Consider the following 12,088-nt stretch of genomic DNA (forward strand, 5'->3'; position numbering starts at 1 on the left):
AAAAGCTGAGCCACCAGTCTGCCAAGGGATCCTTGTCTCTGTGCCTGCCTTCATTTTATTATTTACGGAGAATTATTATTCTCATTTAGTGAGATAAATAATTTCAATAGCTTGCCATACAAATTCAGTACTAGAAGTGTAATTAGTAATTCTTTGTTTAATGTTTGAGATCAAATACAGCCCAGCTGTACTACTGGCTTTAGCAGCCTAAGTTCCAACATCATGCAGCTACTATAAGGTCAATGCATGCTGTCAGCCAGCTTGCTGCCAGCTTGGGGTTATCTCAAGTATCTTTAGCTAAAAGGGCTTGGGTGCTCACCTGCTTTGTCAAGCACAAGTAGTTTAACTAAAGACTTATTACCTATTTGACTTTGGCCTCAAGAATTGCCAGGATATCATGATGCCTAGACTCCTGAAATTACCCTTTCTCAAACTTTTGAAAGGCAGATATCCATCATGAGAATGGTGTCAGTTGATGGGCCTTGAAATCCAGCATTCTGAGCTAAGCAAAAGGAGCAGCCACTATGGAAGTATCACACAGGCTCTTTCTGCACATTATTTCTGTCCTACAAGCTTTGGGCATTGAGGAAGTTTTAGAGAGGCCTTGCTGGCAGTGTCTGGCACAGAACTCATTCATGGCACAGATCAGGTATTTCACACTTTATGATCACCTTCTTGGGCTCCTGAGTCTCCTTGTCAGCAGCAATACCTTGATGTGACTCAAACCCTGCTTCCAAGAGCTGGCTTTTAACCACAGCAAGCAAAAGTGCCTCAACATTTCCCTGTGGAAGCTGAGAACAAGTACAGGGCTGCAGCACATCTGGTGCTTTCCCAAGCACTTCCCTCTACCCCACTGGATGCACCCTGGGAAACACAAGAATAAGCAAGCATCAATCAAAAAAAAAAAAGGTGCAAAGAATATTCCAAATGTTTATTATGTATTAAAAATACTGCAAATAAGCCATACAGTTCATTTCACAGTAACCTAAACAACATTATTCAAGAACTTGAGAAGTCAACAAAGAACAGTGCAGTTCCAACAGTGACAACAGTTACCTTAATGCCATGGCTCACTCTTTCTCTGACAGCAATTCTTTCCTGTTTAACAGTGGGAAGAACACTGGATATGGTTCAGTATCCTGTTTACCTAGGAGAACTCCATTTTACTTGTGCTGTTTCCACTTCTAGGAGATGCTATTCCAAGGAATTTTTCATCTAACACAGCTGAGGATCTGTCTGGTGCAAGCTGAGATGAGCATGATGCCCACAGCCTATTTCCAAGGTAACCACAATGCAAACTCCTTTACCAATTATTTGGATAAAGTTCAAAAGTAAACTTGAAAAGGAGAGATATTAGAAATCCTTTCCAAAAAGAGAGAAAACCAAAGAAGCTCCGCGAGAAAGTGGTTTTTAAAAGATCATCTACAGAATTATGACACTTTTTCCTCACTCTCCTAGACCAGGTCTCCTAGAAGGATCCTTTGCTACCAATGCCTCAGCCAGCCAGACACCTGGTGACAAAAATAGTGACAAGAATCAGGCACCAAGTCCTGAATACATAACAAGAGTTCAGGTCACTGTTAGCTGTGTGAAAACCTGGAAAGGTATATTCCATAGAAGCAATTCTGCTGATTTCATGGTGATTTTCCCTCTTGTGTGTTTTGGAGTGTATTATTGCTGTTGTTAGCATGCTTGTTATATATGGAACACAACAAATGCAATTTTGGTTCTTCTCTTCCCTCAAATTTGTGATGATTTTTATAGAAAAATCCCTTATCAAAGACCAAATTAGATCTTTCCAAGGAAGACACAGCCTAATCACATAAACAGTCTAAAAATATGACAAAAATATTACTGCACCCTCTTGAAATTAATCCTGTCCTTCACATGTCACTTCTAAGCACTGATCTGCTGCACCAGCAGCTGAAGATGCTGGCAAAGAAGCCTGTGATCACAAAGAATGAATCTCCTAGGCCTTAGCCCCAGGCAGTGCCACTTACCTCAGACCTTGTTAGCTCCTTGGTACAGACTAAGGTCTCACAGGAATACACTACAGCTCAGCTGACCCTTGATGAACTGACCATACATCTGAGTCCCAAACTGCAGAAACTGATTATATGCTGCACACCTACTCCACTCTTAAGTTCCCCACAGTGAACAGTTTAAGACAGCATGTAGTTTTGTTTCTTGAACCAAAACATACCAGTAAAATCCTCTGTGAGTGCAGCAGTATGCTTTGGGTACCAGAACAGCTATAGCACTTCTGTGTGGGATATCTAGTGTCAGTGTGAAACACTTTCATGCCATTAAATATGTGCCCATGCTAACAAGGCTGTAGTTACACCACTAAATTTAACAGTGGTACAACTTCATAGAGAAGATGAGCCGTTAAGAAATTCAACCCCCAACTAAACTTGTGTTTTCTTAAAAGAAAATTTAGGGGAAAGAAACAAACAAACAACAAAAACTCCAAAAACACTACACAGAAAAGAAATAATGGAAATAAGCAGAACTGTCTCTATTATTAAAGTATTCTTATTCTCTTTGGAGGTATCAAATTGCTTTTTAAAAGAGTAAAAAACAGGACATACAAAAGCTATTCTCCTTAACCCCTTATTTGCCCAAGGAGCACCACTGCCTAAATATTTTCATGTATTTTTTCTACTTTCACAAACAACCTTTCCAGATCATTCCTCAGGTCATCTACTGAGCTCTTTACAGACTCCAAGCTGTTCTCATTATTTTCAATTTTCACTGAATAGGCGACTAAACTATCTACTGCAGTTCTTAGCATTTTCAAATCAGAATCGACCTGGCTAACAGAAGATCTCAATTCATCTACAGAGCCTTCCATAGAAGAAAACTTTTCAAGGTAACCTTGAAAATGTGTTTGACCTGCGTGAAGATTTCCTTGATCCAACAAAGTATTAATTTGCTTCTGGACATCCTGGAGAGCACCAGAGGATGGCAAGTCACTGATGCTTCTCTTTAAGTTTTCCATGTCATTGTACAGTGAAGTCTGTGCCTCACCAAGATTTTTCAGAACACCTGTGACTGAAGTTACATCTGTATTTGAGAGTCCCTGAAGAGTGGTAATGCTTTGTTCTAGGGTACTGAGCTTATTCTCATACTCTGCCTCCTTGGAAAGGAAAGATTCCAACTTTTCACTGTTTTGAGCAGCAATAGATGCTAGAGACTCTAGGCTGTCTTCTATGTGCCTCAATCGAGACTCCAGTCCTTCACTGTTTTTCCCAAAAGTTTCTAATGCTTTTCTGAAGAGTTCATTATCTTCCCATTTGTTGATGTTGGCTTTAACTTGCAGTAAATCTTCATCAAGTCTTTTAATGTCACTAGGGATCTGCATAATAGAATCCTCAGCTCTCAGAACTTTCTCTTGTAAAGCTTTTAATGAAAGGTGTTCAGTGTCTGCAGCCTCTTTGAACTTCTCATGTTGTTGTTTGAGGTTGACTAACTCTTTCACTTCAGTGTACACATCAGACTCCATGGAATCTATTGTACTCTTCAAGGTCTTTATGTCCTTTTCTTTCATTTTCATGGATGCTTGCATCTCATCAAAAGCATCTTTTAGCACCTTAATTTCATGTTTATACACATCTGCCTGTTCTAGTGAACCAACCTTTGCTTTCATATTGTTGATTTCATCTTGGCTCCGTTGCTGGACCTCAGTGAATACAGCAATGTTATCATTTATAGACTTGGTCAGCTCTGTTAGTCTCTCTTCCACTGTATTTTCCAGAGATGTGAAGTCTCGCTCCCTTGCATCCTTCACCATGTGAATGCCATCAGACAAGTCTTTCAAAATTTCATTCTGCAACTTCTGAAGCACTTCGCTGATCCGGTTTATTTCACTCTCCCCTTGTTTAACAGCCTTCTCGCTCACCTCCTGCTTCTGCTGAACAATTTTCATCATGGATTCAAATTCTCCAAATGTGGTTTGAAGAGAACGTACCTAGGCCAGAAATACACATGGTTAATATCAGTAATTTCACCTTTTTTGTCCAAAATCCTTATAGTCCTTGTTACTAGACTAAATGATTGCATTGCAATCCTTTGTGCCCATACCTCAAGTCACCCCGTGGCCTACAGATATGGGAGGCACAAAAAACCCAGCATCTTCAGCCTTACAGCTCTATTGTACATACACCATCTGTTAAGGGTCCTTGGCCTCACTGACCTGCCACTCATGACCCAGGAAATCTGTGGCAGTGAAAAAGGAACCCACATCTCCAGAGTCTCTGTGCAGACCCCTGAACCATCCCTCCCATATAGGATTCCTGGTTCTAAAGATCCCAAGTCTTTAAGTCTTTAGGAAGGGGGGGGCGCTAGGGAACCAAACCAAAAGACTATCTGGCACCAGCTTCTGAATACAGAAAAGCTGGATTATATTTTATCAGGCATGAATACCAAAGAACAATTCCTGATCATGAAAAAGAAGTTTTGCGGTAGATAAGGAAAAATTAGAGGGAGAGGGGAGCTGGGATGCGCCAAGGAATAGAAGTAGTAATGACATTTTGCTGCTCCTAGACATCAACAGAAACACAAGAGGTTTTTTTGTTAATTATTTTTGAAGATAAGAAAAAAAATAGGAAGTCTTTAATGTTCTAAATAGTTAGAAGCTTGTTTTTCCCACTCCTGCATACATCCACGCACTTGCAATAAGCAGGACTCATCTATGTACTCACAAAGAACAAAAGCAGAGCAGCTGCCAAGAGCCTGCCTTGCATCTAGCTCAGGTTAATGAAAGTTCCTACCACTACATCAGGTACTATTAAACTTCCCAATTACAAAAATTATCTTTACAGCTGGTTTTAGTAGCAGCCAGAAGGAAAAGGTCAAGGGGTGAGTGGCCGAATTTGTTTACTCTCACATTTAAAGGTAAGATCCAGGCCAGGGAAGCACACATTACTCAATTTTGAGGCCAAGCAGAGCATCAGTCTTAAGACTGTGGAGAAACTTTTTTGTGCATGTGTGGGCTGTACTTTTTTAAACTTAGTAATGCAATGAAAAGAATCCCCACTGCCTGCAAGAGGAATCCATCACACAGAAAATACCTCAAGGCTTTGGCAGGATGGCAATTGCTGAGTAATGCACGGTGCCCTGCCTTACACTACTCTCTGTGTCTGAGGGGTATATTAATCAGCCATGCCACACGGGCTGCCATGTTTACTGATTAGATACACAGCTGGAGGGGTTGTTTTGTTCTATAAATAAAAAGAAGTCTATTTTATATGGTTTAAGAAAGAAATACATAGACCTGCCTTTTTTTATTTCTTTTCAAGTGAAGCAGGCTCCAGCAGTTCCCTGACTCAGAACCTAGACATTATTTTCTAAAGACCTAACAGATATCCTAATTAGAAATTAAGTTATTTCCAAGTACTTTTGCAAATCCCTGGCCAAATCCTCCTTAGTTTTCATGAAAGTCTATACTGTGCAAGGATTGTAGAGTTTGGCCATGAGACTTGCCTTTGCTTTGACAGATCCCTGCCATTTGAACAGTACCCACTGACTTCTGTTCTCCCACTTCAGTAAAAGGGTTTCTAACGCCCCTACATTCCCTACACTTGTATTCTCTAGCGCTCCCATAGGAAATTAGAATTGAGCTAAGGGGGAGGGGTGGAAAAGGTAATACTGCCATACACATTGCAGCTGAGGACTAGTCATTTGACTGACTTACCAACCTTATTTTCATTATATCTTAGCTGTCATTCATTCTGATTATTTCTACAGAGAGCAGAGAGCTTTTTCTGTAAATGGAGGTCAAAAATCTAACAGGATAACACATGAAAGTTCTCCTCCCCCTCCTATTGCAGTGACACATTTCAACCAAATCACCAAATTCATATTTGCAAGTAACTGTCTTTTTAGTCTAAGAAATCAGTAATGGCCAGAACTCTCCAGAGAGCTGGGTCTCTGCAACTCTATGACTGACAGAGATGGATCCCACCACACACAGTGGAAGTATTTTATACCTGCTACTCCACTGCATTCAGGTAATGTTCATGGTGTAAGTTGAAGCTATTCCCCATCTGGGCCAGCCACTTGAAGATCAGAGAGCTCTGGTATAATAAAATGGACTGGAGTCTTCAAAATATACCAGCTTCTAATCGGATTTGTCGTAACTGAGAGCCACCAGGGCTCAAAGCAATACCCTTGCACAAGAGGGGTAAAAACTCAGAGCTTCAAAGCAGTTGGTCTGTGCGTGAACCTTCACGGAGTTTGGTTTTTTGGCATACATGGCTGGTAAGATTTGAAGCCATAGCCCTTGAAAGATTTAACATTACAAATAGTACATAAAAATGTATCTTCAGACAATGACTACTGTTTTCTCTAACAGGTCATATTAGCTTGTGTTTAAACACCAAATGACCTTGGCCTCTCTAAGAATGATTCTATGTTTAAGACTAAACATCCACATCATTTCCTTTCTCCTCAATGTGTAAAGCAGATGAGTTTATATAATGCTTACTCCTGACAGAAGCTCTCTGCAGTCAGATGAAGGGCAAAGCTACACAGCAGCCTGTGCTGATGGCACTCTGCAAGTGCAACGCAGGATCCTACACCTTTGTGAAGCAGTGAAATACAGCAAATTCCTCTGTCACCAAACCACAGCAACAAAAACTTCCATGGGTTACATCAAAACCCCGTGATCTCCATCTGCTAATCAAAGGCAAGTAAGTTTCAGTTGTCTTTGAAACCAGCTATTTATAAACTTCTATTATATACTCATCTCCTAGAATATGTAACACATGATTTTGTGCAATGACATGGAGATGGGAGGCAACAAATTGTCCACATTCCTTTGATTAGAAGGGCTTATACACTGCATGTACATCTAAGTTCTACACCCATGTATTGTAGTTTTACATCTTGCCATTTCAATTTCTTCTTTCTTACAGTCTACAAAAATGGCTTAAAAACCATTAACTACCTTAACTAGCACAACCTTTGCTAGTTCAAATCCTTGTCCTGTCATCAGTGAGTCAAGCCCCCTGGATTTAAAACCAGCTTCAGACACAGCCCTATAGCCCTGAAGTTTACAACTCTTCTCTCCTGCTGACATGAATTTTCCTTTTCCTTCTTGTTGCATGGGACACGAAACTCCAAGACTGACGATATAATCTCTACATGTGAAGGCAACTGTGTTTCTGGAAGCACTGAACAGCAAGATCTCTGCCAGTGCCTCTCCCCCCTTTGCCAGCCCAGGCCCAAGCTCACAGGGAATATAGCGAATCTGAAAGGTCTGCCATGCAGAAAGCAGTCAAGCTGAGACAAGAATTTCCGTTTCCTTGATCTGACTCAGTCATAACTTTACATACTGTCTTCCAACCAATTAACCTACTCCCAGAAAATATGTTTAATTGTATGTTGATGATATGCAATTACAGATGCCATTTATAAAGGATTTAGGCACCCTAGATGTATCCAAGTGGACAGTGCTATTTGTGAAAATACAGCTGGGAGGCTAATAAGGCCCTGAGTGAAAAAAAATGAGGAAAATTAGCATTTATTTCACTTCACTCGAGCCACATCCTGTGCCAGCAACTTCACAGCTTTTCAATGGTCCTGGACTGCCTTGGACACTGCGAGTCTCACAACCTTGGCCAGAGATTGCAGCAGGAACGTGGGAGGCAGGGTACTGCAGCAGTGTTTCTGGCACAGCCTCTGTTGTTCGGTGAAGCTCGCATCGGTTTTGTTTTCTAGAGTGTGGGGACGCTGAGGCCGGATCCTGCCCCGTTCTGACAGCGCTGCCACCCAGTGTCCCTCGGCGCGCACATCTCTTTACTCGACAGGCAGCGACGAGCAGCTCGTTCGCCCCGCTAGGTTAAATGATTTGCGGGCCTCGAAGATAGAGAATTACGGGCAGCAGACTCCTTCGGGACGGCGGGTCCGCACCGCTGTCAACACCTCATGCAGCGTGCGAGCTGCATTCCATAAAATGGCTTCAGGCACAGGCTCTGGAAAGGCGAGCAGGGGACTGCGGCCACCACCGCGGGGTCCCGTCCCGCCCCGTCCCGCCCAACTCTGCGCTGCCTGGCAGGGATTACTCGCTGCTCCGGGGCCACGTTTGCAGGCACGGGGAATACCGCGGCCCTGACTCCATCTGCCCCTCTAATGCCATGAAAGCATCTTTGAGGGAGCACGGAAGAGGAGGGGAAGGCAACGGGACACGTTCGCTTTCCCGCAAGAACGGCCACCCAACAGCTGCCAGCTCCTTATTTAAGGGGCGGATCCCCGCGCCCGTCCCCCCTGCACGGGCGGCTGCTGCCCCTCGCCCCTCCGAGCAGCACCGAGCGCCCCGGCGATGCCCAGTCCGCCCGCCCCCGGCGGTGCCCGGCGCCGCGCTACCTTCTGCACCACGGTGTCCAGGGTGGCGGCCAGCTCCTGCCGCTGCCGGCCGGAGGCCTCCACCTCCCGGGCGCTCCGCCCGACCTCCTCCTGCAGTTGCAGCATGTACCAGACGGCGGGCAGCGCGGCGCCCAGCACCACCGCGGCGCCCAGCAGCATCGCCCAGCCGCGGCGGGGGCCGGCGCCAGAGCGGCCACCCCTGCCGCCCCGGCCGTGCCCCGCCGCTGCCGGCTTCTTCGCTGGCGGCTCCTCGCCGCCGCCGAGCTGCGCGCTCTTCTCGTTGGTGGCGGGCGGGCTGCCCCCCTTAGAGCCCCGGTGCTTGGCGGCCGACATAGCGGGACGCCGCCGCCGTCGTACGCAGAGCGGGAGGAGCGGGAGTGTGCGAAGAAGAGAGGAAGGGAGGATGGAGGGAAGGCGGAGGCGCCGGCCGGGGCCGCGCCACGCTCCCCGCCCCGCCCCGGGGAGCCGCCACGCACACGGGGATGGGTTCCGTCCCTGCCGGGAGGCAGACATGGCGTACAGGGCCCAGCCCCATCCCCAGGGGAGCAGTGGGACCGGGAAGCGACGGGCGGGGCGGAGAGGAAGCCCCGGCCCAGCCTCGCGATGACAGCCCCGTCCCGACCCGCGGTGGAGCGGAGGGAGCGCGAGGAGCGCTCTCTACCCCCGCAGCCCCCGCGCCGGGCGTACCCCCAACCCAGACTGGTCCTTCTGTCAGTTTTTGGCCCCCCTCGTAGTTTTGGTGGTAGAACGCGGCGGAATTGTGCCTCACACAACTGCTCTTTGGATTGGTTGTGATTTTGGCTGGAATACCTGCAGCAAGCTCCGGAATGACTGAGTGAAAGGCGTGGAGAGAAAATTATTTTCTCCATCTGCAACCCCTCTCCCCAACCCGTTTCTAGCATCGGGCTGGTCCCTAGGGACCCAACAGTTGCTGCCCTGGCTGGCAGGAGCGCTCCAGGCCCCAGACAAGCCCCTCTCAGCTCACGGACGGCTTTGTCCGAGATGGACAGACCGAGAGCTCAGCACCGAGTCTGCCCAGAGCTTTTCTACTCCAAGCATGCTTCTTTGCCTCCCCAGGCCAACATGAGCCTACTGCCTTTATCTTCCCCACGGAGCAAGTCCCGGCACAGGACAGGAAAGGAAACGCTGAGCAGGCCTTCCCCTGTGCCACGGGCTCCAGCTGGAGCTTGAGGCATTGAATGTATCTGTTTCTCTATGTGATTATAGCAAGAAATTAAATAAAATTTTGTCTTGGAAGTCGTTTTCTTTTCTTGGTCTTTCCTTTGATTACAGTATATTCTTCCTTTACATATATATACACATAAAAAATAAATTTTATGTTGAGTATTATGTAGAAACAGTGAATTGTAAAGTCAGCTGGATCACAGCCCCTGATGTCAGCCTGTCAAATACAGTTCCACCTCTGCCAAGGCTTTGGATGAACTGTTTAGTCTATAGATGATGTTCTAGTAACTACTAAAATGTGTGATAAGAGAAGAACTTATAGTGACTTGTCTCAGGCATTTTATCACAATTCTGTCAAATGCACAGACCTGAGAGGATGTTGGTGTGACTGCAAGTTATGAGCACCACAACAGAAGTTACTGACCTGACCCTAGCAAGTAACAGAGAGCTTGCATGGGGTCAGGAAGTTGTCTTAAATATATACCAGAGGTGGCTGAAGCTGGTATGAGGAGGCTTGCACTAAAGCAGGTGAGGAACCCTCTGAATAATCTGTCTTCCTCAAAAAATTAAGTGGAAATTTTCAGTCACAAAGCACCCTGGGAAAGCTACAACAGTAGTTTCCACCGTGAACATCTAGCCACAGCCTTAGTTCTCTCACACTTTATGAGAAGGAGATATCAGATTTCTATTTAGGAAAGGCCCAGAAAAGCTAAGATTTGTAGCAGTACCCTAAGACCCAGGATTTTAGCTCAAAAGCCATTTATTTCAGAGTTTACTATAAGAACTGAGCCATATGGACTTCACCAAAGAGAATAATCAAGAAGATCATCAATGTTAAGTATCAAGGGATGTAAATCTGTTTCAGGGAGTAAGGTAGCATAGGTAACTGCCACTATTTCTCCTTCTCTTGCATGGTAGTGACAAGGAAAATGGTAGCAATGTACTACCTAAATATTTTTCTCATCATGGAACCAATTCAAGCTATTTCTGACCAAGAGTACCATTCTACAAATAGCTTTTTGTTGTGTTTGACACTGTGCATCAAACTCTTATTTCCTTTGTACAGAAAGACCAGTTACTAGTGCTGAGAGGAGTATGCATTAGGAGTTTGCTGAGTTGATAAAGCTTGCTAGGCACTGCAGACTGGTGTGTTTTGGGAAGCTACTGACATACCATTTTCTCTCAGAAATGTCAATATTCTGCTTTGCCTTTGAATTTCAAGACAAATACTTCAGCGGGGAGAAGTAGCAACCCTATTTGCCTCTCACAAGACTTATTTCTCCTTGGAATATAGGAAAACTCCACAGAAGAACAAGCTGAGAAAGCATCCTTACCCCTGCCTTGTATTCCTTCTGTCTTGACATTGAGCCTATTATCAAATCTGGGCCTGATGATCTCAGTCAACCCAGAGTCTTAACATCCATCTGTTAGCACTAAAGCCAATCTGCCTGGCTTAGTTATTAGAATTAGGGAAAAATGTCTTGTGACTTTAAGTTACATTCTCACCTTAGTTGTCATGGGCCCTGGCATAAACTATAGCATGCTTTGCCCTTTCCCTCTCCTCCCACACTAACCATGAGTTAGCCACATACTGGGAAATTTCTGACCCACGGGGCCAAATGCAGCTGGACATCTTATCCACTCAGTAGCTGCCTTGCTGTTTGCTGGATAAAGCAGAGCATTAATTATAGGCTTTACTGTCTTTGACAGTTTTACTGGTAACAGTAAGGAAGGTTATGCTGCAAAGTGTGAGCACAAACTAGTCCTTAATTTCAATTAACAGTGTTTCTGTAGTGAAAGGCCAAGAGTTAAAGTCGACTTGAAACACTAGTCAAAATTCTAAATGTATACATTTGTGTGGTTTAACTCCATCCAGGAAATAAGCATAACAGTTACTCTCTCTCACCCCACGTCCCCAGTGGGATGAGAGGGAGAATCAGAAGGGTAAAAGTGAGAAAACTTGAGTGTTGAGATAAAATAAGTTTAATAATTGAAAAAAAAAATTAAATTGCAATCAAAATGAAAATAACAAAGTGGTAAATAAAAGCCAAGAAAGACAAATGAAGCAAATGAAAACAATTTACCACCAGCAACTGACTGATGGCCAGCCAGTCCCCAGCTGTGCCCCTGTGCCAACCTTCCCAGAGTTTTATTGCTGACCATGATGCCTTATGGTATGGAATATCCCTTGGGTCAGTGGGGTCAGTTGTCCTGGCTGTGTCCTCTTCCAACTTCTTGTGCACCTTCCTCCTGGCTGCTGAGGTGGGGTGAGAGGCAGAAAAGGCTTTGGCTCAGTGTAAGCACTGCTCACCAGTAACTAAAGCATCCCTGTGTTATCAACACAATTTTTAAAACAAATCCAAAACACAGCCCCTTGCCAGCTGCTAGGAAGAAAATTAACTCTATCCCAGCCAAATCCAGAACATACATGCATGTACTATATAAGACACAAAACATTGATCTTATTAATTGAGCAGAAGAAATTTAAAGGCAGTACAATTATTTTTCTGGCTGACATTGGGGACACCAGAAAGTG

The 12,088-nt window shown here is 44.8% G+C and overlaps 1 protein-coding gene across 1 annotated transcript; it reads right to left on the reverse strand.

The window, feature by feature from the left end:
- Positions 1-910: 910 nt before the first annotated feature.
- Positions 911-9,236, reverse strand: CKAP4 (cytoskeleton associated protein 4). Its single transcript, XM_059846235.1, is given in 3 exon segments — positions 911-3,970; positions 8,368-8,985; positions 8,988-9,236. Coding segments are annotated over 3 exon segments (2,199 nt in total). The 3' UTR covers positions 911-2,638.
- Between the last annotated feature and the right edge of the window lie 2,852 nt (positions 9,237-12,088).

The sequence above is a fragment of the Haemorhous mexicanus genome, chromosome 5 (genome assembly GCF_027477595.1).
Source record: "Haemorhous mexicanus isolate bHaeMex1 chromosome 5, bHaeMex1.pri, whole genome shotgun sequence".
Lineage (NCBI taxonomy): Eukaryota > Metazoa > Chordata > Aves > Passeriformes > Fringillidae > Haemorhous > Haemorhous mexicanus.